This window comes from Dreissena polymorpha, chromosome 3 (assembly GCF_020536995.1).
Source record: "Dreissena polymorpha isolate Duluth1 chromosome 3, UMN_Dpol_1.0, whole genome shotgun sequence".
NCBI lineage: Eukaryota > Metazoa > Mollusca > Bivalvia > Myida > Dreissenidae > Dreissena > Dreissena polymorpha.
In genome coordinates this window covers 11,596,111-11,623,638 of record NC_068357.1, presented here as the reverse complement: position 1 = coordinate 11,623,638, position 27,528 = coordinate 11,596,111, and the positions used below count along the sequence as shown (strand labels likewise).

Below are 27,528 nucleotides of genomic sequence, written 5' to 3'. Positions count from 1 at the left end.
CCTTCTTTATGTTTGTTCTTGTTTTTTACTTGAGCGTTTTAGATCCAATGTTTACATAAATCAATATAAAGCATTTAATGACAATGTCAATACATGCAAAAATATGTGAAAAGGTCCCTTTAATCTGGTAATAGGTATTGTTTTAATTAACATATGTCACTAAATCAATACAATTGGTATATAGTATATTTTCACACATGTTACAGTTTCTCCGATCGGCATTGCACCAATGTAAATGTCAACTCAAAGGAGGCTATAGGTATATTAGGCTTGATATATAGAATATTTAAGTATAAATATGCTTTGCATGGATATATAAAAGATCATAATATCAACGTATAAGTAAAAGCATATTTAGCATATATAATATATTGTTGAAATGTATTAGAGTGTAAATAAATATATACTCACAGTAATTTATTATTGTTATAACAATATTTATCAATTTAAGATATTAAATGTATAATTACATCTAATGCAAAATGCAATATAATGTGGTCCCATGTTGATAGCATATAATAATCAGTTATTTTAACCGGCATTTAAGCTGAGAATTCAGGACCTTGCAGCAAACTGCATTGTACCAATGGAGTTTGTAAATCCCCAAATGGTACTGCAAGTTGCCGATGTAAGCCTGGATTTACGGGACAATCGTGTGAGAAAAGTAATTATAATTTGTATAATATTATTTAATATAATGTTTCTGTCAGAAACGTATTTCAGTCATGTTCTAAAAAATAATTTCAAATATTGAACACAAGCATGTCCGCTATTGTTCCTTTTTTCACTTAAAGTGTTTTCGTTTAAGTTAAATAAAATGTCCAACTTTATAATAAAGCATACGTTTTTTTCTGCTATAAATACTCTGCTATAAATATAAGATAAAACATGTATATATATGTATTCCAGATATTGAAGAATGTGAGATCAGCACTGTTCCATCAAGCATAACTTGCGGTCACTCTACGTGTGTTATGGATATTCTTGTTACCGGAAGGTATCGTGTATTTTATCAAGTTTACACAAGATCGTATTTGTATTGCAGATTAAACTGCCTTCACCATTGGCGACATCATAGTTGTTAAACAGAATTATGGATCATATTTTTTAATGTTAAATGCAAAATCAAAATCTTAATTATCGCGGGATAAATAAACATCTCGGACAGGAAAGAGTGTTTTATTTAAGATAAAACTACTGCGTTATACCATCAAGAGCATTTTACGAAAACTGTCAATATTTATTTATGTAACTCTTAATTTTAAGGAAAGGAAGGCCATGATATTAAACTTGTTAACTTAAAATAGGTAAAGGAATTTCAGCAAATATGTTCCAGATATAAATTTGCATGATGCGCTGTTTCAGTCAATCACGACCAATGGTTAATGTGAAATCTGGCAATACGATGCCCGTCATTCAGGGTTATGGTTCAACGTATACAATTAGTGTTGATATACCGCAATCACTGGCTCCCGCAGAAGTGTGTTTTAACATCAGCGCCCGCGGAACGTTCAGGTATATGCACAGTAAATATACGCTTTGGTTGAAATTATAAATGTGAATGTTATTATGTGTGTAAAAGCAATTGTTTCATTTCAAGTTTAATGCGGGGATTTATAATTTAACCGGACTGCAGCTGTTTTAAGGCGCGCAGTCCGAAACAATTAGCTAGATTATTTGCTGACCTTGTTTTATTTATACTATCTGTTTTTCAGGGAATGTGCTGTGTCTGCATGTTCACGTGTCATTTACTCTCAAACGGAGGTAATATGTATATGTGTTTTAAATTGCCATATACTTGCATGTGTAGTGTGAAAAGTCTTACCGTATAAGTGGATGATTGGACAAATGTAACCGTCTTATATGTTGCCACTACGTAGATTTTCTTCGATGCATTTGTTTTTCATTATAAACATATATACGTTAGTTGTTAAACATATTGTGTATTTCAATTAATTGTAATTCGATATATGCGCTTACAGGTGGGCGTAATTCCAGTTATCAACTGCACAACATCTGACGGAGGCCGTGGTGAATGTAACACCATAGTCGTAACAACAAAGCCGCTTCAAAATGGAACCTGGTTTGAATAAAATACATACCTTTTTATCTCACGCCGAATGCGGAGGGTTATAATTTTGATGTTGTCAGTCAGTAGGCCGAAACAGTAGTCCGTCTGTCAAACATTTTACAGCGCTTTATCCCAGAAACTATATGATATTTGTACATGATATTTTTACATAAAACGTTATGGGTTTATACATATCAAAGAGGAGAATTGCCATGCACAAGAACCGATGCACAAGCTTGCTTATTATTGTATTTGATGACACAAGTGACACAATAAATGCTTGCAATGTTTAAATAAATATATTTTTGAAAGAGAAAATACAGCAATATTTGAGTAGTGTAAATAACGTCGACCTGTACTGTTTTGATAAATTCAGTGTATCTGATCGGTTATCATGTAAGTAAATGACATTTGGATTCAAACTTTAGGACTGTAAGACGATAATATTTAAATGTCACATGGCGTTCTGATTTCCAAGATATTAAGATTATATACATGAATAGAAAGATCGATTCAACGTACACTTATTCTGTGGGTATTTGACATAGTCAAACCCTATGAGAAGGGGATTAATTTTGAACGGAGGCGGAGGGCAATTTTTTCAAAATGCAAGCCCTGACACAAAAGGACAACAGTTTTGTACTTAAGAAATGACTGTTTTGTTACAATATACGTTTTATATATAAGTGTATTCGAAATACCCATGTCCAAAAATAAAACATTTTTTTCTCAACTTGAAATGTGTAAATCAAAAACAAAAAATATGAAAATAAAATTGTTATTCTAAAAAAAATATGTGAGGATGCCGAAATCTGTATTTAAAATTGACAGATTTAGTCCAAATTGTTCATTTGGGTGATCCAAAAATAGTATATATACTATGACTATCATTTATATGTTCACTTTTATTTGGAATGTTAATTCAGTTTGCTTAAACGTAGCCTTAACCATATACAGCGCTGTTAAGCGCCAGGGCCGCCCTTTCCTTCAGCTTCAGGTCTTCTTCTAGTCTTTCATAGCTGCGGATTTGGTTCAATGCTTGTTACAAGGACTGGTCATAACATGACGAGCATTGAATTCATAAATAATAGTTATATAATAGTTGTTATCCTGATTTGTCTACTGGCAAAGTTTTTGATAAGGGTTTTCCTGTTTGTTTTGGCATGGGACTTTTAAAAAACGATTAATACTTTGGATTGAGCATTTTAATGTTATTTACAAACGATGTGTACTGGGACAAAAAGCCAGTCGATGTTTTGACAATCGCCCACATTTGATATATTTCTAATAAAAAAAGATGTTGCCAAAGAATTGGTTCAAAAATTTAATCAGATACCTAATCGTTGTATTCTTTATTATAAACAGCCCAGAATTGTCCGTGCACCGCGACAGTACACTTGAGCAAGTTCACATCTTCGAAAACGAGCTGATTTCACACAACGGTATCAGCCCTCATTGCATGGCAGTAGTATCTGCATTTACACCAAATGGGTCGCCGCAAAAACTGTGTATAACAGATACCGATGGGTATGGCATTTTTCGAATTATGTTCCTTTAACATATAATGTACAACACATGTTCTTTGTTAGCTTAAACATAATTTGAAAACATGTTTGTAAATCATGTTCATTTTAAGATTAAATGATGATTGACAAATCGAATAACTACTATGCTCGTTAGCCGTGAATGTTTGTTGGTGTGTTTAAACTTCATGCAAAATAAACGTTTAACTTCATCTTAATTTTAAATATGGTTAAATGTTTTACGACACAGCAGCATTTCAAGCAAGCCAAATACACCTCCTAATATGTGCGTCCATGATGTGTGTATTTGAATATCAATACGTAAAACAACGTTGCATAAATTTCAAGTGTGAGATGGGTTCGCGCGATATAAAAAGAACGCATTTTACACAACCTGAACAGGTTGCTGTTTTGTGATCTGATGAAATTGATTTTGAAAAAAAATCATGATTGTATATCAAACAATGTCCATTAGCTACTAAATGATATGTGCCAAGTTGATTTACGATTTTTTGTAATGACGCATTAAGCAAGGATCAAACGTAAACTTATTTGTCTAATATTATTTAACGCTTAACTCATGGTGTTAGTTTATTTCGAATTATCGTATGCTGTGAATTATTTCAGGAACGTGGTCTGCATGAATACAACGGTCTCCAAATCTGGTCAGTACTTAATAGCTGCATAGGATTTTAACCACGTATTATTTGCTGTTGTAATTATACAAAACGTACATTGTAACTGATAAATGATGTCATACATGTTTGTGTACATTTTGTAAATATAGTTTAGCTATTTGTTTTACTAAAATATGTATATATATTACGCAGTTATTCCGTGTTACTATTTCAGTTCCGGGCAATACGAAGTGTGCTAACGAGAAGGAGGGTGAGTATATTGTGTTTAATTGGCATGATTTGATCCCAAAATGCTATATTAACCTTGATTGCGATTGGACATATCAATGCGGATTAAGTCCCGAGGCACCACCAGCAATCGCATGCATTTTACAAACGAGACATAATTTACCATTTTTTGAATACACTTTTCTGTGTGTTTTCGTTTAGATATATGTTCGAAATGGAATTAATTATACTATGTATTTCTAGTATACATTTTGTCTTGCGACACTCATTTGACATGCTGATGTTTGTTAATGAGAAGTACTATGTAGGAAAGGCTCGTCTTCAATATATATTTCGTTAATGCCACTGACTCTTTTGAGTTCAGTGTAGATTTAAGAGATGTGTTTTCAATTATTGAAAATGTTATGTATTGATTTTTCAGCGGGAACGCGAGCGGTAAATACCTATTTTACTATAAATAATATACAACTGCATGTACATATATCGAATAGAATCAATCGCCTCAATTACATTTTAACATTGGAGATGGTGTTTATTGGTTTCTATAAATTTAAATATATATTATGTAACTGCCGTTATATGCATCGAACGCTAAGATCTTATTTCGATCTACAATTAACAACATATGAACACGCAATTGCTTGTTTATTATCGTTACGAATTAAAAAATTATATCGAGTAACTCGATTACCTTTACAGAAGAAACAAGTCAAGACGGGCCTTGTGAGCTGCGTGTGTACGATAGACAAGGACAACAAAACCCCTGTGGAAATCATTAAGAGGAAACCTGTGCCACCAAGCGATTCCTTGCACAAGGCTGCTGGTGTCGGGGCCGGTGGAATGGCTGGAGCGATGGTGGTAGGCGTGATTATCTATCTGGCGATCAAGAAGATCAAAGGAAATGGTGACTCGGAAACCATTGATGTAGTGTACAAGAAACCACTTCCGATGTCTCGACCGCCGTCAAGGTTGTTCCCCACGCAAAAGGTCACGCCTACTTTGGCGCGTCGACAGGCTCGGCCACAGTTAGACTTCTAGAATAATTTCTTGAACGGTCATGCCAGAGGATTCAATCCTCGTTAATGCCATTATTATATACTTAATTCGATCTTTATGTATTTGATGTTAACTGCAGTCTTTATTCAAACATGGTTATTGACTATTATTATATGTTTTACTTTTTATTTTTCAAGACTATTGTTTATTGTTCATGCATGATAATAAATTTGAACTTTATTAAACGGATTTTACAGCATTATGATAGTGTTTGTGCTACAATGAAGGATTACCCATGCCGTAAGAATCGTTGATCTATTTAGAGAAAAAGAACGTTATTACACTTCATTACATTTCAGCGAAGTCATCTACGTGCACGTTACCTACAAATGTTGATCCCTGATGTGACATCATTTTTTACTAAATACGTTTATTCACATACATATGGTCGTGACATTGGTAAAAAGCAGAATATGCTACCGATTAAATTCTCAAAGTGTTCATGTTTATACATAAATATTCTTAATCGATGAAGAATGCGTAAGTCACGATACGGTTGAAAAACATATGTATATACTTAAATATCACAGGATTGCGGAAACTTCGATAGTATATGATTAAAACTTAGTGAATTGGAATGTATATGTTCATTTCAACTTGTACCATCTTTGTATTGCAAACTTTTGTAACAACATTGACACACTTAATGTGTAGAGTGTAGAGTGAGTGTAGATCTCTGCATAACACGTTTCCATGCTAAACTAAAACAATTGCACTGTAAGGAAGATAACAGCGTTTATGTAGTGCAGCTTCCCAGAAAGTGCTTTACGAATTCAAAAACATTAAACCTTTTTTCCGTGAATTTAAGTGACGCCAAATCTCAAGTTTTTTTAGTTAGGGCATTTTGTTTAACTAAAATATGTATTTATTGCATATGGGTAGGTTAAACATTTCAGAAAAGGGCTTGATACTAACTTGCATGTTTTCCAGATGTAAAAATAATCCAATAGGAAACGTTTAATAACTATATATAACTATAATAACTTTCACGACAAGTGTAATCAAAATTGCACTAAGCACTAAAATGGACTAGCGGATATTCATACAAACTTTTCTTTTGATAATGTATTTAGATTTTAAAACAATAACACTTGTCGTTGTAAAATTCTGGAATGTAATGACGCGACACACATGGTGTATATTCGAAACAAATTTTTGTTGTGTATTTAAACATATATAATACTTTATATAGGATGTTATTTATTTTTATAAATAAATATTGAATCAATTTTTTATCTGGTGCCTCTGTTTTATGTAAATATATGTACACAGCTTATATAACTGTTTTAATGTTTTCTTATATGTTTTTAATTTTTTCAATTGTTTCAAAAAGCTTCCTGAAAGATGTTGAATGTCTATAAGTCGTAAAATGCATATTGATACATTTATAAATCGGACGTGTTATTTTCTATAAATAAAATTAGTCTAGATCGTTACGTTGTTATATGTGTTAAAATATTTAAAATCCCTCTCAAACGAAAATATTTTAATCCATACTGAAATAGCATCCGTTCTTCCGATGGGATATATCTATTTTACGTCCTTGATTTATTCCACAGATGTTATTGGCTTTCGCATTTATAGAAACTCATAAAATTTTGATACTTCAGTCGATATAGTTTAGTTTGTTTGTAATAACATCGAACAAATTGTTAACAGACGCAGGGTATGCAACACTGGTATATCTTACATGTTGGACTTTTGGCCACATTCGTTCGAATTATACTAATAGGAGCTGTGTAAAAATATGCTAACCTGTGGTGGAGCGTAACACTAGAACATCCACGCCACAAGGCCAAAAATGTTATTTAAAAACGATAAAATAGCTGCTCATTCAAAGGCGGTTTATAATTGTAAACATGATGTTTAGAATCATAGCAACTTTAGCGCAACAAGAACAGTTTTCAAAACTTATTTATTCTATAGATGGATTTCTTCTTAATTCAAAATACAAACACATAAATCATATGTTAATATTACCGTTAATGTACATTGCATTAGTACATTGTTTGATCAACAATATATAATTTAGTAATTACATTCACAAATAAAAAAAAACACAATATGGCATAATATTTAACTATAAACTTTCACTTTAAATACCTATTGCCAATCTTAATCGAACATGCTTTAAACAAGGGTAAATTTCGAGTTGCTGAATATCATTAATGTCAACGAATTTTTCTTATGACAGTATTTCATATAACTGTTATCCAGAACCCAAAATATTAAGTCGACGAATGGTGTATCTTTTTCAGAATATGATTCCATTTGAGTACATTTGATAAAAGTACATTTAATACATTCGTCAACAGTTCATGAAAACATGATGATGTTTTAATCCTCGATTTTCTTAGGAGACCTGGACGTAAATAATAAATATGTTTAGTAATGTATACAACGATATAGAAATGACTCCATGTTAATGCAACCTTTTCAAACGATTGATTTGAAAGTAAACGCCATAGTAATAATTGTAATTAAAAAAAAACCAGCTTGAACCAATCTACTCAGTTCAGTAACTGTTGACCGTGTGCAACGAATATGAATGCATTCAACCAAATAGTTGGTCAGAAAGTTAATACGAAAAATCTTATTTTTAAATGCATTCCTTCATTTTTGGCAAGAAACCTATTTCAAAACAAATGCAATACACAAGAAAAGCACATACTTTTAAAGAAGAGAACAACTAGGGGTCGACGTCTTAGAATGTAAAATGGAAAGCAATAGTTCCTATTTCGAATCATGTGTGTCCAAACAAACTATGTCACAATGTCAAATCGTGTTATCAATCTACAAGAAACATGTATTGCTCTCTTACAGAACCTAGATCAAAATGTTTTTTGCAATGTTCATGCAAAGTTTAAATCTAAGTAACGTGCATCCAAACCATGGCTCACCAGGTCAAACCGTATTCAAACCTTGTATCAACTCTGAAAGCAACATGTTTTTACAAAATATTCTATTTTAACATTAATTATTTCAAGACGATGTTTGAATATGTAATTAGGTCAAAACTACGACTATTGTTGTACTTTTAGGTCAAATGAGCGTTTACGGGCGAGTGAAAACCTCTTGTTATATTCATGTACCAAATGCTGTTAAAAACCCCCAACCGAAATATTATAAGACACAGTTTAAGCTAGTGTAATTGACCCAATGCCTTTCTGTCAAAGTAAGTGCCATACTGCTGAATCAAAAACTAGAATAAAAGGTCACACAAAGTAGTACCAGACAGTAAAAGACGACATGTATTTTTTCAACAATTTTCTGCTGTATGTTATAAAACTACTTTATTTACACAAGACAGTTTCTCTGCTCGAAAATACCAAATAGTATAGGCAGCTTCGTTCGTACGAAACACCGACACAACCATGTGAGTAAAATATGAGTAGACGAGTCGGTATCGACGACGATCGTCTTGACCGTTTTAATATATAATTTTTCTGTAGTAAACGATTTTTTTTTATACCATACAAAGAATGTAAATTGATTTAGTTTAACATTACTCGGTCATATGCATATATTGGTATACGTTTGAAATTACAAAATGTTGACATTGAAATCGTATAAACTTGTTTCAAGAAATACATGTCAAATACAAATAACGTGAATATAAAAATAAACGTTTTGTGTTTTCTAATCGATGCACTGGCAAAACGGTTTTGTATTTATGTGTAATTTCATAGATAGTGTCTACTTCTAATATACCTCGTCTGAGTTGCACGTAGTTAGGTGTTGCAAATAGAATCCATTTTACTGTCTGTTGAGGTGAATTGCATTAGAAAATATCGTTAAGGGACATTATCTAAATGCGTGTGACGTTAATGTTTAAAAGCACCTTTACATATATATATAAACTTTGTTACTTTGAGTGTGTTTCTTACATGTTTTAGATCAAATGGCGTATTAAGCCCGTATCTATTAAGAATTATCGGAAACAAACGGTAAGATCGTTTTTAAGGTATTAAGAAGATTAAGCCCTTAATGATTAATTAAAATCCAAAATATTGGCACATACCAATGTATATGAAGCAATTGACGGATACCCTACTTTAGAACAATTTTGTCCTGAAAATCCGAATTGACACTCGCATGTGTACGAAGAATTGACATTCATTCAGCGGCCATTATTTTCACACGGATGGCTAGCACAATGGTCGAAATCTTAAATTATTATACATCGATACGTAAAAAAATTGCCCGTATGCATATTAACGTGTTTTCATGTTTCGGGTTCAAATAGATTTGATTTAGATAATGAAAAAGGTTTATTAGGATCTTACACATAACAAATCAAACCAAATATGTTCAGTGCGTTTTGCGTTTTAAAACTTCAAAGACTTTAATCGCATCATTTATATTGAAAAATGTTTATTTATATTGTGCGAAATAATATATACATGTACAACAATGAACGGGTCGTTTATATATAAATTTGGCGTTGAACTATATTGCTACGTCTCTCGAAAAACTGTCCAGAAAAGCCCGCTGGACAAATGCATATGTGCAGTTGTAGGTGAGAAAAACACTTCCCTCTCACACATTGAAGTTAGTTACAAGGATCCATATCTGAAATATAATGCATAAATACAGGACAAGATTGCTTGGACTGGCTAATGTCACATCATTTGAATGCGAAACCGTGCAGCAACATTTTTTTACTTAATGTCAAATGAATAATCTATGGTTTTAGCGGGTCCACTACAATTTGTTAAGTGAACACAGAATTGTCATCTTATAAGAACAGTATTAATAAGAGCGAGAACATGCTTACATGTTTCGCATAAATGCCCAGTATATCCATCAGTGCAGTGGCACATAAACTTATCAACACCGTCTTCACACGTTGCCCCATTCTTGAAAGGGGCTGAACTGCATTCGTCTGTATCTGCATGACGAGGCGATTCACACCAATTTAAATAAGTTGTACACTAAATGTAATAAACATATTGATGAAATAACTAACAATTGAAGCACGAATATTCGTTTGCAACTTTTAGTAAGTGTTAATGCAGATTGAACACAGTTTACATGCATATTATTCACAGTTTATTCAATTGAACCAAGATGTACAAAGACAAAAGTATTCGTCTAAGTGAACATAGCACACGCCTCAAACGCATGGGTCGCCAAAGCAACCTATGTAACACACACAGATAAACGAAAGTTGAGGTCATCGACCTTAATAACACACATTCCATTTTTGATGGCCCGATAACCCGTACAGAGCAAAAATATGTTATGTATTTAGAACAATAACATTATAATAAATGATTTAAACATTTGTTGACGTCTTTCGTAACACACAAAGTAATTTTTTGTTTAGTAAAGCTATATCCAATATTGTAAATCCATGTAATTAGGCATTTTACAGTCAATAAACGCATTTCTTCTATCGTTGGCTTACCAGGGTGCAGAATCAACGGGGTTTTCAGGGGTTTACACACGGGCTGGACAGAATGTAATCTCACCGTTAAGAACTTTATTTTGCAAGTATCTCAAGTTATTGAAAAACATTTGCAAACATCTATAGTGCGTAAAAGACAGTTGTTCTTGCAGTTTGTGCTGATATCTTAAGGTATAAAAATAAATCCTTGAATACGTCTGAACTCGGTGACAACATTTCAGGTTGCGTAAAACATACTATTTACATAGCCGTGTATTATGAATGCAAACACACGCTTATTAAATAAAGTAATTCTGATGTATTACACATTGCCATAAGCAGCATACAAAAACTGTATTTTATGCACAAGTTAAAATTCTTAAGAAAACTTGTTTACAAATGTTATTTGAAATGAAGCACCACTTACCATCGCGTTAAAAACCATAAAAGTTAAAAGGTGGAAATCCAAAAGATCACGTGATCCTGCAACCTGTTACTGAATTTCTTTTTTAAACGAAATGTACCTTGTCCAATTAGGGGCATTATCGTAGTCAGAACGGTTGATATCGCAATTCTGGACGCTACCGATGTAATCTTTTGAGCAGTTGGTTTTGAGCAGTTTCCGTGTTTAAACGAGATGTAATCAAGAGCAATGTCACCCTCATAACCATTTCCTACTGTTCCTTCAAATATAATCTGAAAATATAAATCTGCATTATATGACGGTTTATAATAATAGTGTTTGATAATTTTAATAAAACATGGGTCGACGATATTAAAAGACCGAATAACATGTTACCTTAATCGATGTAAATTGCTTTTAGAAGAAATATGTATGTTTATTTTCCCGAAACTTATTTAAGGCCTTTATATGACGTAAGTATCCGTGTTGGTTCTACATTTATTCATGATTATAGGCAATATCGTTTGAGAAACATCGCAAAACATGGAAAATTCATCATAGAGCAGACAATCATGATTGCACATGTTTTGTTAGTATCAACTTATTTAGTGCCTACCCGATTGAGACCATCCGTTGTCACTGTTACTTGCGCAAATATCCATGTTGGGCCTTGATTTCCTTCCATGGACCAGATGTTATATCCAGGGACGGTTGTAATGTTTGACAATCGTACGTTCAAATAACCAATACTAGCACCATACATATAATACCAGAATTCCAAGCAGTGCGTTCTCCGTTAGAAGATGAAAGGTATTCACTTTGTAACCAAGCAGTTTCATTAGCCTGTCATGGGGAGCTTGTTTCTATATAATAGTATTTCCCTGAAAAGAAAACGTGAACAGTCGCATTTTAATAATGTACATAAACATTTTAAAACGATTCTGTACAGTGTTTACACGTTTAAAGATCCGTATGAGAATATGAACAACATGAAACGTTTGCTGCTTCACCAGGAGAGAAAACGTATTTTATGAACGTTTCTTTTTATTTTGGGCAAGCGACCATTTGCAAAACAGTCCAAAACAAAAAGCGCTTGACACTACACAAACACGCGCAACAGACATATACATAACAATACTTGGAATGTATTAGCTTGATCAATACAGTAACTTTTACGACACACTATCGAGGATATCAATAAATACAATCACTATTTTCCAGATGAATGTTTACTCTTTTTTTAAAGGGTAACACACCTTGGTGAGTTCCTGTAGTATGGTCATATGTTGGGCCTGTGTTTTTCGAGGGTGTCTCTCCTTGATGAAGTGTCCAGTCAAAATTGTCGCCGACATGGACATTGTGCCAGATGCAGTTAGTGTCATTGTCAAAGTTACAAATGCTGTTTAAAATATAATTTGTATTTGAACGTGTTTTTGTTTTGTTTAGTATTTATCGTTGCTTTTTTATTTTTAAAGCATGCTCCAAGAAAATGCATAGGTTAAGTTATGTTTCAATTCAACATTTTATCATCGACTATAGTGTTTGCTTTGAATTTGTTTATCCTTATATATATATGTGTGTGTCAATATATATTTTCAAAACTGAAAGCTGCGTAGTGATTTTTTACTTAGATTGTTATATTATGTGCAATTAAGAGTTTTGAAATGCCCTATCGAACATTGATGAGGATTTTAAATGTAACTGTTTTAAATTAAAACATTACACTGATGGAGCGACATTTGGGTCATCACAAGAATAATGAGTTCTCTTGGACATAGACGTATGTTTTAATGAAGCATTTTGATAGCTTTCTTATTATCTATTTTTATCTGTTTAATTTATTTAACGATGATGTGATTACAACTCGAAATTAATTTAGCATAACACTCTCACGTCTATATTGTCTGAAACAGCCCGAGTCTCAAACAATCACGTTTTAAACTGTTGGACGGACTTCATATTTTCCCACCCACATGACAAGGGACTGCAAGAATGAGATAACGTATCAACCACAGGAAAACATAACAGCAAGACAGACCTGTCTAATCTGCCTCAGTGTTTCCGTCCCTGGGTAAAGATTACTCGCACTCAAACTTATAAGTCTGCAATATACCGTTTATAATAGTTACGTTGTCAAACAGTATCTCTGTTACGAACTGGATTTAAACAGTTGTGCATGTATTGTGGATTGTAAATGGATAATTAGTTAAATTGATGTCTTTATACATAATACATATTAAGCATCCATTGTCCTAACGCATTTTCATACGAATAAAACCATTGTATTGGCTCTGTGTACGTTAAGATGCATGGCTAATCAGTTGTAATAAAATAATATAGCATTTAGTTCAAAAGGTGTATACATCTATATTTGTAACATATATCTAAATGTTACGTTGAACTTGAGAACTTGGTTGATTACATTTGTTTCATCCATGATCATAGAAAAATATAAACTGCGCCACTCGTGAAAATATTTTTTTCTATGATCACTCGTTATTTAAAATCGATAATCCACCGAATCCAACAAATATCCTCTATTTCATTCATCAATTTACGTTAGCAAACACGGAGAACAAATATGTTTTAGATTAAAATTCGTAAAGAACATCACCGAGGAAGGTATGTTGAGATGAACTTGTACGTTATCTTTCCATGTTTGTGAGAACCATTTGATGTTTGTATGATTTGGCTATGTATGTATTAGTGGATGATTGGACATATGTAACCGTCTTGTTTGTTGCCACTACGTAGATTGTCTTAGATGCATTTGTTTTTCATTATAAACATATATTAGTTAATTGTAAAACATATTGTGTATTTCTATTAATTGTAATTCGATATATTCGCTTTCAGATGGGCGTAATTCCAGTTATCAACTGCACAACATCTGACGGAGGCCGTGGTGAATGTCACACCATAGTCGTAACAACAAAGCCGCTTCAAAATGGAACCTGGTTTGAATAAAATACATACCTTATTACTTCCTTCCGAATGTGGATGGATATAATTTTGATGTTGTTAGTCAGTAGGCCCGTCCGTCCGTCTGTCAAACATTTTACAGCGCTATTTCCCAGATATATGATATTTATACATGAAACGTTATGGGTTTATACATATCGAAAAGGAGAAGTGTCATGCACAAGAACCCAAAACATACACTTCCATACATTAGAATTATTGCATTTAAATATGAAACATACATCAATAAATAAAATTATTGTTTCCGCGAGGGATATCGATTGAACGAATTCGCTTGGTTTAGTGTTGTATTTGATGACACTGTGATACGAAACACGTGACACAATAAATACTTACAATGTTTTTTATAAAACTATAAAATGACATATTAAGTCCAATTGTTAATTCTTGCGATCTAAATATAGAATATATATTATGATTTTCATTGATATGTTCACTCATTTTCGGAATGTTAATTATGTTTGCTAAAACGTAGCCTTAACTATATACAGCGCTGTAAAGAGCCAGCGCCGTCCTTTCCTTCAGGTTTTCGTCTAGTCGTTCGTAGCTGCGGATGTTGGTTCAAGGCTTGTTACAAGGACTGGTCATACCATGACGAGCTTCGAAATCATAAAGAATGGTTATTTAATACTGATTTGTTTACTGACAAAAAAATCTAAGGGTCTTCCTATTTTGTTTCAATCAGATATATATTCGTTGTCTTTTTCATTATATACAGCGAAGAATTGTCCGTGCACCGCGACAGTACACTTGATAAAGTTCACATATTCAACAACGAGCTGGTTTCAGAGAACGGTATCAGTCCTCATTGCATGGCAGTAGTATCTGCCTTTACACCAAATGGGTCGCCGCAAAAACCGTGTATAACAGATACCGATGGGTATGGCATTTTTCGAATTGTGTTCCTTTAACATATACTGTAAAACACATGTTCATTGTTCGCTTAAATGTAATTTGAAAACATGTCTGTAAAACAAGTTCATTTTAAGATTAAATGATGATTGGCGAAGCGAACAATAACTATGGTCGTTAGCCGTGCATGTTTGTTGGTGTGTTTTAACTTCATGCAAAATAAACGTTTAAAGTGATATTATGCGCATTTTTCAGTGTTGAATTGAGCTGAAAATAATTAACAGGTCAAAATAGTTAGTTAAAATGTGGTAACTGACCAATTACCTACAACTCATCCTGCTACATGTTGTTTATACAAAATATATATTATATTCGATATTTTACATGACTCACCCAGTCCTCTAAGCCGAAACGATCCGTAAAACATAATTGTGTCTTTGTGTCGTATGAACGAATCTGCACTAAAACAAGATTTAGATTCACACCGTAAATCGAATCATTTATGTCGTCAGTTGTCAAAACGAAAGTACGGTTGATATTCAAGTGCATTATTTTTCTCTTTTCGGGATATTGTTTTAGTTTGTTGATGCTGCATTAACAAATATAAGTGTAAATGAAGCGAAACCTCCAAAAATAAACAACGGTTGCGATAGACACCAATAAACTGTAAGATGCCCATAATATCACTTTAAGCCTTACTTGTGAAACGTAAATGAGGGCCGAAATGGAAATGTACATTGTATTGCTATCCAACTTTATCTATTTTAAATATGGTTTAATGTTTAACGACTAGGCAGCATTTCAAGCAATTCAAATACACCTGCTGGTAGGAGCGTCCATGATTTGTGTACTTGAATATCAATGCAAAACAACGTTGCATAAATTTCAAGTGTGAGATGGGTTCCTGTGATATGAAAAAGGACGCAATTTACATAACCTGAACAGATTGTCGTTTTGTGATTTGATAAAATTGATGACTACTAAATGATGTGAGCCGAGTTGATTCACTATTTTTAAATCACGCATAAAGCAAGAATCACACGCAAACCCATTTGCTAAATATATTTAACGCTTCACTCATACAGTGTTCATGGTGCTTATTTATTTACTTTGAATTATCGTCTGATGTCAATTATTTCAGGAACGTAGTCTGCATGAACACAATGGTCTCCAAATCTGGTCAGTATTTAGCAATCGTTAATAGCTGCATCGGTTTTTAAACACGTATTCTTTGTTGTTTTCGTTATACAAAATGTACATTGTAACTGATTAATGATGTCATACATGTTTGTGTACATTTTGTAAATATAGTTTATCTATTTGTTTAACTATCTATTTATATGTATTTCGCAGACATTCCGTGTTACTATTTCAGTTCCGGGCAATACGAAGTGTGCTTACGAGAAGGAGGGTGAGTATATTGTGTTTCATTGGAATTATTAAATCCCCAAATGCTATATTAACCTTGAGTGTGATTGTGATTGTACATATCATTGCGGATTAAGTCCCGAGGCACCACCAGCAATCGCATGCATTATACACACGAGACATATTTTACCATTTTTTAATACACTTTTCGGCGTGTTTTCGTTTAGATATATGTTCGAAATGAAATTAATTATTCTCTGTCTTTCAAGTATAAATTTTGTCTTGCGATAATCATTTGACATGCTTATGTTTGTTAATGAGAAGTACTATTATGAAAGGCTCGTCTAAAATATATATTTCTTTTGTCACTGACTTTTTTGAGTGCAATGTGATATGTGTTTTTCAATTAATGGAGTTATATATTCATTTTTCAGCGGGAACGCGAGCGGTAAATACATGTTTGACCATAAATCATATACAACTGCATGTACATATATTGAATAGAATCAATCGCTTCAATTACATTTTAACATTGGACACGGTGTTCATGAGATTGAGCTTTCTATCAATATATATATATATATATATATATATATATATATATATATATATATATATATATATATATATATATATATATATATATATATATATATTGCTGTTATGTAACTGCCGATATATGCACCGAACGATTAGATTATTATTTCGATCTTCAGTTGACAACAGATGAACACGCCATTGCTTGTTAATTTACGTTACGAATTAAAAATTATATCGTGTAACTCGATAACCCATACAGAAGAAACAAGTCAAGACGGGCCTCGTGAGCTGCGTATGTACGATAGACAAGGACAACAAACCCCCTGTGGAGATCATTAAGAGAAAACCTGTGTCACCAAGCGATTCCTTGCACAAGGCTGCTGGTGTGGGGGCCGTTGGAATGGCTGGAGCGATGGTGGTAGGCGTGATTTTCTATCTCGCGATCAAGATGATCAAAGGAAATGGTGACTCTGACACCATTGATGTGGTTTACAAGAAACCACTTCCGATGTCTCGACCGCCGTCAAGGTTGTTCCCGTCGCAAAAGGTCCCGCCTACTTTGGCGCGTCGACAGGCACGGCCACAGTAAGACTTCTAGAATAATTTCTTGAACGGTCATGGCAGAATATTCAAATACTTAATTCGATCTTTATGTATTTGATGTTTACTGCAGTCTTTATTCAAACATCTTTATTGACTATAATATTTTGTTTCATTTTTATTTTTTCAACACATGTCCTTATTATACATGCATGATAATTAATGAACTTTATTAAACGGATTTAACAGCATAATTATAGTGTTTGTGCTATAATATAGGATTACATTTGCCTTGCGAATATCTTATCTTAACATAGAATCGTTGATCTTTGTTGAGCAAAATAACAACTAACCTTATAGTTATATCTATACGCAAGCAAAACATTATCAAAAACAAACTGCTGATGAGCCCTTTACACGCAAAAACCATACAATTTCATTGTTTTAACTGCGATAATGTTTACAAGTGCAAATCCGAACTTCTGTTAAATAACAAACATTTTTCATAATTGACAATTTGACTTTTCGGGTAAATCTGAAATAAATTATATCTGAAAACGGGAAACGTTTAAATATTACCAACCGCATGTTGATGAATACGTTAAATGGTCGCTACTCTAGAAATCATACAGTTTGAGTTTCGCCAAAACACGAACATTTGTTGGACGAATAGGACATCCGGACAAAATAAAATCCGTATGAAATTTCGGAAACGGTGCCGCCTATCTTCGAACATACGAATACACTCATATTTTTCAATAATGATCACTAAATTGCATTGTAAGAATAAACATTATAGGGAGAAAAACATATGTGTATACTCGCTACAATACATACGCTTACGTGATTTTATTTCATGTTTTTTTATGCAAGGCGATCATGATTGGGCTGGTAAGCATTTTAAGAAAAACAGTTCTTTGGTGAGAAGATAAATGCATGAGAAATTAAAAGACTGTAAAGTGTATTAAATTTCAGCGAAAGCATCTACGTACACGTTACCTACACATGTTGATCCCTTATGTGACAACATTGTGTGCTGAAGACGTTAAAATTCGCCTAAATATGGTCGATATATTGGTAACTAACAGAATATGCTGCCTATCTAAATGCTCAAAATTTTTATGTTTAAATGTGTAACACATACATATTCTTGTTTGTTGAACAACGCTTTAGTAACGGAATATTCTGCAATAAAAACATACATGTATATACTTGAATATCAAAGATTTGCGGTAACTTTGATAGTATAAAATAAAAATAGAATGTAGTTGTTCATTTCAACTTGTTACGTCTTCGTTTTGCCAATTTTTATAACAAACTTTACACACTTAAAAGAATGTAGATGCCTGCATTACACTTTTAATCGTATTTGGTTGAATGCATGCCTATTCGTTACATACGGTCAACAATGACTTAACTGAAGTTGATTGGTTCACAGCTGTTTCAATTTTGTATTTCATTACAAGTGTTACTATCGTGTGTACTGTCAAATCAATCTTTGGAAAGGGTTGCAAAAACAACGAGTCAATTCTATATCGTTTTACACATGACTAAACATATTTTTTATTTACGCCCAGGTTTCCTACGGAAATCGAGGATTTAACCATCATCTTTTTTCATAAACTGTTGATTATGTATTTAATTTACTTCTGAATCTGCACTCGATTGGAATCATATTCGGGAACAGATTAACCATTCCTCGACTGGATATCTTGTGTTCTGGATTGCAGTTATATGATAGACTGTCATAAGAAAAATACGTTGACATAAGTTATATTCAGCAACCCTTGTTTAAAGCATGTTCGATTGGGATTAAGTCAGGGTATTTATACTGAAAGTTAATAGTTAAAGATTATGTCATTTTGTGATTTTATTTTTGAATGTCATTGTAAAATCAAATATTGCTCATCAAACTGTGGACTAATGCAATGTACATTTAAGGTAATATAAATCTATGATGTATGTGTTTGTATTTGAAATTAAGAAAAAATCCATCGATAGAAAAAATAAGTTTTGAAAACTGAGTGTTGCGTTAAAGTGCCTATGATTTAGACATCTTGTTAACAATACATAACCGCCTTTTTGTGAACAGCTAGTTTATGCTTATGAAAGAACCTTTCTGGCTTTTTGCGTGGATGTTCTAGTATTACGTTACACCACGTGCTAGAATATTTTTACACAAGTCACATTACTATACTTAGAACGACTGTTGTCGTTAGTCTAAGTCCTATAACATGTTTAATATATATCAGTGTTGCAAACCCTGCGTCTGTTCACAATTTGGTCGATGTAATTACAAAAAACTAAACTAAATCGACTGAAGTATGACAATTTTGTGATAAACGCGAAAGTCTATAACATCTGTGGAGTAAATCGAGGAAGTAAAATAGATGTATCCCATCGTAAGAACTGATGCTATTTCAGTATGGATTGAAATATTTTCGTTTGAGATGGATTTTAAATATGTGTGCACATATAACAAAGTAACGATCTAGACTAATTTTATTTATAGAAAATAATATTAACACGTCAAAACGTTTCATTCCTATTAATAAATGTATCAATTTGCATTCTACGACTCAGAGACATTTAACATAGTTCAGGAACCATTTGGAAACAATTGAAAGATAAAAATTATAACAAAACATCAAAAACAGTTATATAAGCTGTGTTCGTATATTAACGTAAAACAAAGGCACCAGAACAAAAATATTCGTTATTAAAAGATAAATAACATCCTATATAAAGTATCATATATGTTTAAATGCACAACAATAATTTGTTTCGAATATACACAAATTACATAACATAAAATTCCAGCATTTTACAACGACAAGTGGTGTTATACAGTATTAAAAAAACTCCAAATACATTATCAAGATAAGAGTTTGTATATATAGCTAGTCCATTTTAGTGCTTAGTGCAATTTTGGTTACACATGTCGTGGAAGCAGCAAAACTGACAAAACCCGTTACCACCTTGGGTATCGCACTGAAAGAAGAAACACAAAAATCATGTATATATAACATATGTATTGCGACATGGTTTACGTACAAAAATAAGATAACATGAAGGGTCAACTGACGTTAACAAATACATGTTGCGCACTTGGTTAAAACTAAGACAAACCTGATTGTTCTTGGAAATGCATTTGCTGTCGTAGTTCATTGACGGACTTCCATACACTGTACACATCTGTAGCAAAGTTAAACAATTTGCATATTTTCAGATATTATTACACAAAATAAAACAGTGAAAACGTGTATGACGATTCCACGTGTATCTGTGAAAATAAGTTTTTAGTTAAAGTGATGTCAAACAAGAAAGTGCCACTAATACATTTTGAAATAAGTGTTTGATATTCGTTCTTTTAAGAATAACCATATAATATGACGGAACATTGTATTCTGCATTTATGAAAGATATGCCATAACCTAAAGCATACTTTGTGTTAACCAATCAAATTAATTTTTTCTATACAAACTTTGAACGAACATTATGGCATAACACGCATAGAGATTTTGTGTTGTTTTTAAGAAAGCTATTCATTCATGCAACTTGCAATAAATGTTAATGTTATTTCGGAACCAACAGACAAAACGGTTCATGCCACTTCACCAGGAAAAACAAAACATAGAACCGCCGACTATGGTCTATTGATATATATACTTCATGTAAATAAGAAGAAAAAAATAATTTTCACCTATTCCCATATAGAAACTATTACCTCGTCGGGAGCACATTGCGTGATCTGCTTGCAAAAAGCCATGTCAGTCATATCATCGCAGTCAAAACATATCGGCCCACGCTGACTTGCAGGATGGTAGCCTGAAATCAAATTATTTAAAAATCGTAAGGTATACATAAGGTCACACGTAACTTACACTTAGCGAACTTTGTACTAATGTGATTATATTATATAAACATAAAGAAGAAATCCAAGGGTTCGTTATACATTGTTATGTCATTAGATTATAAGAAAGAGCAGTGGGAAGAAAACGTCCGAAACATATCTTGTTCTTGGTAGTTTGTCTGCATTGATTGTGTGAAATGAATGTTTCACTAGCCAATGGGAGGCCAAATAATGTAGTTTATTTATGACAAATAATGTTTTCTTAATTGCGAAATACACATATTCCTTGTCATTGGCTTAATTCGATATGAATTGGAATTTTTGTACACATTTAGTAAAAGTGACATTAAACTTACTTTCATTGAACTTAATTTCAAATAGCCACATGCAATCCGTACGAAGTATTGATTTAAGTAATGTTTATCTTTAGTGTCATTACACTAAATCAATTTGGTTTTGAAAGTTGAGCAGAAAACGTTTTCTGACGTTTCTTTAATAAAACAATACGTGACTTTAACCATGACACCTACTGCCCAACACAAATCCATAAATTAAAAACATATTTAGTTGTTCTTTTTACAAGGTTTATACATTATGAATTTTAATAAAAGTTAAAAAAAGTTTAATCTGTCTAAAAGCGCATATATAAATTTTCTCAGCTGTGAAGACACATACCTTTTTTAAATAATTAATTATTGTTACTTACATTCGCCTATGGGTTTATTTTTACATATGGAAAACATGCAAGTTAGTATCAATATAAATGAGTGAAACTCCAGCTGCTGGAGCAGTATTGAAATCTCATTAAAAACTATTAGTTGGTCTTTTATTTAAGGCAAGTGACCGATTTCCAAAACAGTAAAAACAGCACAATACAGCACAATACACACCAACATAAACACAAAATAAGCCCTTTTCTTAAATGTTAAACCTACATATATGCAATATATACATATTTTCTTTAAACAAAATGCCCTTACTAAAACAACTTGCGATTTGGCGTCACTTAAATTCGTGGAAGAAAGGTTTTGTGTTTTTGAATCCGTACAGCACTTTGTGAGAAGCTGCCCTACCCAAACACTGTTATCTTCCTTACAGTGCAATTGTTTTAGTTTAGCATATTCCAACATTTTGAAAAATGTAATCGTGTGGTACACAATTTGGCCATCACGTAATTTTATTGGAGAATTATTATATTTAAAGAGTGAATGAAATTCCCAAATTCATATCCTTCATAGAAAGTGATACAAGTCGAATTGCACCTAATTTTGGCATATGTTCATCTTTTTAATCAAACTAAGCCTACAGGGTCATTTCAATGTGTGGAATAGATGTTGAGGATGTTACCGATGCATTTAGAATGGCTAAACGTTTCTACGTACAGTCGGGCATAAAACATAACATTCTTATGTATACTTGCTCAAGGCAATGGTATTCCTGTTTTTGTGATAATGGGCACGTACCTGTCAGTCCACATCCGTTATCGTTGCAGTAATCAGAATCGCAACAATGTGTGCAATTATCTCCTGTAGATGGCATACAGTTCTGTAAATAAACATACTAGTTTGTAGACGAATGAACTCAGTCACGTGTCGTGAGCGTTTAACTTGTCCCGTTTTCAATACAACCAGGATTGAACGAATCAAAGTTGAATTGAAAGACTAATAATTATTTATTCAGATTTGATATGTGTCTGATACGCGCATGATTGGATTCGATTTAAAAAAAAACATGTTTTGCATCAACACTTAACGTAGAACGTTGTATATATTTTAGCAGAAATGATACACACCGAACTTGGTCTGCATCCTGCATGATATCTAACTGATCCATCGCCGTCAAGAAATGTGTCCACATAGCAGGACTGAAACAAATCACGGTAAAAAAGATCCACGTATATTTCATTCACATGTGTTTTATTTTGGTTCAAAGTTTGAAAAGGCGTGCGGCTCTTTTGTGTATCAGCTCGCATGAGCATGAAGTGATGACTGTAAGAATGTGTGGTATTATTATTACCGGCTTCCTTCGTCTTGCATAGTTGGTCAGAAAGTAAAAATGTCTTCATATTATTTTAAATATCTAGTACACATTAAGTGCAACTTAGTGCATATTAGCACGAGAAAAACCGTCTTCAAAACAAACGACTACACAAGAAAAACACATACATTACAAAGAAGGGAAAAACTGGGGTCGACGCCGTCGAGCGTTAAATGAAAAGCAATAGGTCCTATCTCGAATCACGTTTGTCCAAACAAACTTTGTCACAATGTCAAATCTTGTTATCAATCTACAAGCAACATGTATAGCTATCTAAAAGAAACTGTGTCATAATACTTTGTACGATGTGTATGCATAGTTTGAATCTGAGTAACATGCATCCAAACCATGGGTCTCCAGGTCAAACCGTACAAAAAGCTACATGTTTTTACAAACTCTTAATGTTAATCTTTATTATTTTAAGGCAATCTTTGGATAAAACAATATGTCAGCAGGTCAAGTCTACATATTATTGTTCCTTTAGGTCAAGTGACCGTTTACGGGAGAGTGAGAACCTCGTTTTATATTAATGTACCACCTGCTGTTTAAAAGAACCAAACGCAATATATTACACACACAGTGTAAGCGAGAGTTATTCACCCAATGCCTATCTTTTAAAGCAAATACCATACTGCTCCTCAAAAGCTACAATAAAAGGTCGCATAAAGTAGTACCAGAAAATACAGACAGACATATTTTATTGCAATAATTGTCTGCTGTATGTCATAAAACTACTTTATTTACACAATATAAAGAAGTGAAACTCCAGCTGCTGGAGCAGTATTGAATTCTAATTAAAAACAATTAGTTAGTCCTTTATTTAAGGCAAGTGATCGATTGCCCAAACAGTACAAAACAGCACAATACAGCACAATACAAAACAACATAAACACAAAATATGAATAAAGCTGGGGTCAACGCCTTGGAACGGTCACTGCAAAGCATTGGGGGTTTAAACCGGTTATAGAGCGCTCAACCTCACACTTGGCCCAGCAATATTCATAATACATTTAAGTGTAAGACATTTTTCTCGGCTCGAAAATACCCAATAGTGTAGGCAGCTTCGTTTATACGAAACACAGACACAGTTATGTGAGTAAAATATGAGTAGACGAGTCGGTATCGACGATCATCTTGATCGTTATATAATTTTACTTAGGTAAACGCATTGTTGATACCATGCAAAGAATGTAAATTGATTTAGTTTAACATTACTCGGTCATATGTATATGTTGGTATTAGATTGAAATTACAAAATGTTGACATTGAAATATTTTTGCTTCAAGAAAAACATGTGAAATACAAATAACATGAATATAAAATAAACAAGGTTTTTGTTTTCTAAGCGATGCACAAACAAAACATTTTATTGATGTGTTGTTGCATAGATGTTGTCTACTTCTAATCTACTTCTAATTTACCTCGTCTGAGTTGCACGTATTAACGGTGTTGCAAATAGAATCCAGTTTACTGTCATTACACGCGAAGCATTTTGTTCCATGTTCTGTTGAGGTGAATTGCATAAAAAAGATTGTAAAGGGGCATTATCTAAACGCGTTTGACGTTAATGTTTAAAAGCACCTTTACACATATATATAAACTTTGTTACTTTGAGTGTGTTTCTTACATGTTTAAGATCAAATGGCTTATTAAGCCCGTATCTATTAAAAGTTATCGGACAAAAGCGGTAAGATCGTTTTTTTAAATATTAAGAATATTAAGCCCTTGAGGATGAATTAAAATCCGAAATATCGTCACACACCAATGTATGTGAAGCATTGACGGATACCCTACCTTTAGAACAATCCTGTCCTGAAAATCCGAATGGACACTCGCATGTGTACGAAGAATTGACATTCCTGCAGCGGCCATTATTTTCACACGAATGGCTAGCACAATGGTCGACATCTTAAATAATTATACATCGATATGTAAAGAAAGTGCCCATATGCATATTCACTTGTGTGTATATTTCGGCGAAATCGATGCAGCATTTGGATAATGAAAAAGATTTATTAGGATCTTACACATCTAGCAAATCAAACCAAATATCTTAAATGCGTTTTGCGTTTTGAAGCTTCAAAGACATAAATAGCATTATTAAATTTAAAAACTATATTTATATTGTCCGAAATAATATATACAACAATATACGGGTCGTAAAGACACTAATTTGGCGTTGAACTATATTGAAACCTACGTCTCCCGCGAAACTGTCCAGAATAGCCCGGTGGACAAATGCATATGTGCAGTTGTAGGTGAGAAAAACACTTCCCTCTCACACATGGATTTGAGTTACAAGAATCCATATCTGAAATATTATGCAGAAATACATGACAAGATTGCTCGTATTGGATAAAGTCACATAAGTTGAATGCGAAATCATGCAGCGACAATGTGTGACTTAATGTCAAAAGAATAATTTGTGGTTTAGCGGGTCCACTACAATTTGATAAGTGAACACAGAAATGTCATCTTATTAGAACTGTATTTATAAAAACAAGCATTTGCTTACATCTATCACATAAATGCCCAGTATATCCATCAGGGCAGTGGCAAATAAACTTATCAACACCGTCTTCACACGTTGCCCCATTCTTGCAAGGGGATGATCTACATTCGTCTGTATCTGCATGATAAAACAATTTACAATTTAAATAAATTGTACGCTAACTTTAATATACATATTCATGAAATAACTTACAATTGAAGAACGGACAAATTTAATATTCGTTAGAAACTTTTAGTAAGTGTTAATGCAGATTTTAAAAAGTTTACATGCATACCTATTTCACAGTTTATTCCATTGAACCCAGATGGACAAAGACAAAAGTATTCGTCTAAGTGAACATAGCACACGCCTCAAACGCATGGGTCGCCATAGCAACCTGTGTAACACACAAAGATACACGACAGTTGCGGTCATCGACCTTTATATCACACATTCCATTTTTGATGGCTCAATATCCTTTGAAGATAAAACAAACCTCTTCCTTTATTTCGAATAATTACATTATATTAAATGATTTTAACACATGTTGTCGTCTTTCGTAACTGACAGGATTTTTTGGTTTAGTAAAGCTATTTTCAATATTGTAAATCCATGCAATTATGCATTTTACAGTCAATTAATGCATTTATTTTATCGTCGGCTTGTGGGATTTCATTTTCTAAACGAAACGTACCTTGTCCAAGAAGGACTTGCATTGTCGTAGTCGGAACGGTTGATGTCACAATGCCAGAAGCCACCGATGTAATCATGTGTGCAAGAGAGCAATTGCCTTGTTTAAACGAGATATCATCAAGAGCAATGTCACCCTCATAACCATTTCCTACTGTTCCTTCAAATATTATCTAAAATTATAAATCTGCATGGTATAACGGTTAATAATAATAGTGTTTGATAAATTTAATAAAACATGACAAGATTTAAAGACCGAATACCATGTTACCTTAATTGATGTAAATTGCTTTTAGAAGAAATATGTATGTTTGTTAGCCCAAAACTTATTTAGGGTCATCATTGGAAGTAAGTATATAGGGATAATACACGTTTTCGAGGGCATGATCATCTGCGGGCGCTCGAAAAATACGTTCCTGCCCGAGTGCGCAGCACTCAGGCAGGAACGGATTTTGAAAGCGCCCGCAGATGATCATGTCCGAGAAAATGTGTATTTTCGCTATTATTGCATAAACAAATCACACATACCAAAATAATTTTAAACAATCATTGAAAACAATGTTTTGTTCTTTCGACATCGACAAAATAATTCGATTATTTCAATACAGTTCAAGGTTGTGTTTTACATATGCCTCACTCGGTCATCATCCGAAATGACGAGGCTTTACCTTCGGATGGGCAGTTTTCGATTGAAAATATGTTTAAACAGTGGATTAATGCAAAGTTGAAATGCAGCCGCGTAAAGTAAGAAATGAGGTATTATTTTGGAATTTACAGCAGGAACGTTGAAGGTACATAAACAATGACGTTGCCAATACAATAAAGCTGTTGTCAAGAGAGTGCAGATGGTATAACTTGAAAAGTGGA

The 27,528-nt window shown here is 33.2% G+C and overlaps 2 protein-coding genes across 5 annotated transcripts in view; one reads left to right on the top strand and one right to left on the bottom strand.

The window, feature by feature from the left end:
* Nucleotides 1-5,718, top strand: part of LOC127872979 (uncharacterized) — a 45,879-nt gene extending 40,161 nt beyond the window's left edge. For all 4 annotated transcript variants that reach the window (XM_052416504.1, XM_052416506.1, XM_052416502.1 and 1 more), the window contains 11 exons: nucleotides 207-259; nucleotides 548-664; nucleotides 910-997; nucleotides 1,366-1,515; nucleotides 1,716-1,764; nucleotides 1,983-2,083; nucleotides 3,437-3,598; nucleotides 4,222-4,259; nucleotides 4,447-4,482; nucleotides 4,882-4,895; nucleotides 5,160-5,718. In XM_052416504.1, coding sequence (XP_052272464.1) covers nucleotides 207-259; nucleotides 548-664; nucleotides 910-997; nucleotides 1,366-1,515; nucleotides 1,716-1,764; nucleotides 1,983-2,083; nucleotides 3,437-3,598; nucleotides 4,222-4,259; nucleotides 4,447-4,482; nucleotides 4,882-4,895; nucleotides 5,160-5,498 — 1,147 coding nt within the window. In that variant the 3' untranslated portion in view covers nucleotides 5,499-5,718. The remainder of the gene's footprint in view (nucleotides 1-206; nucleotides 260-547; nucleotides 665-909; nucleotides 998-1,365; nucleotides 1,516-1,715; nucleotides 1,765-1,982; nucleotides 2,084-3,436; nucleotides 3,599-4,221; nucleotides 4,260-4,446; nucleotides 4,483-4,881; nucleotides 4,896-5,159) is intronic.
* A 4,575-nt stretch (nucleotides 5,719-10,293) lies between these two features.
* LOC127871235 (MAM and LDL-receptor class A domain-containing protein 1-like) overlaps nucleotides 10,294-27,528 on the bottom strand; it is a 37,928-nt gene continuing 20,693 nt past the window's right edge. The window contains exons 20-22 of the mRNA XM_052413982.1: nucleotides 26,666-26,834; nucleotides 26,267-26,368; nucleotides 10,294-10,407 (exon numbers count right to left, since the gene is read on the bottom strand). Of these exons, the coding sequence (XP_052269942.1) occupies nucleotides 26,343-26,368; nucleotides 26,666-26,834 (195 nt within the window). The 3' untranslated portion in view covers nucleotides 10,294-10,407; nucleotides 26,267-26,342. The remainder of the gene's footprint in view (nucleotides 10,408-26,266; nucleotides 26,369-26,665; nucleotides 26,835-27,528) is intronic.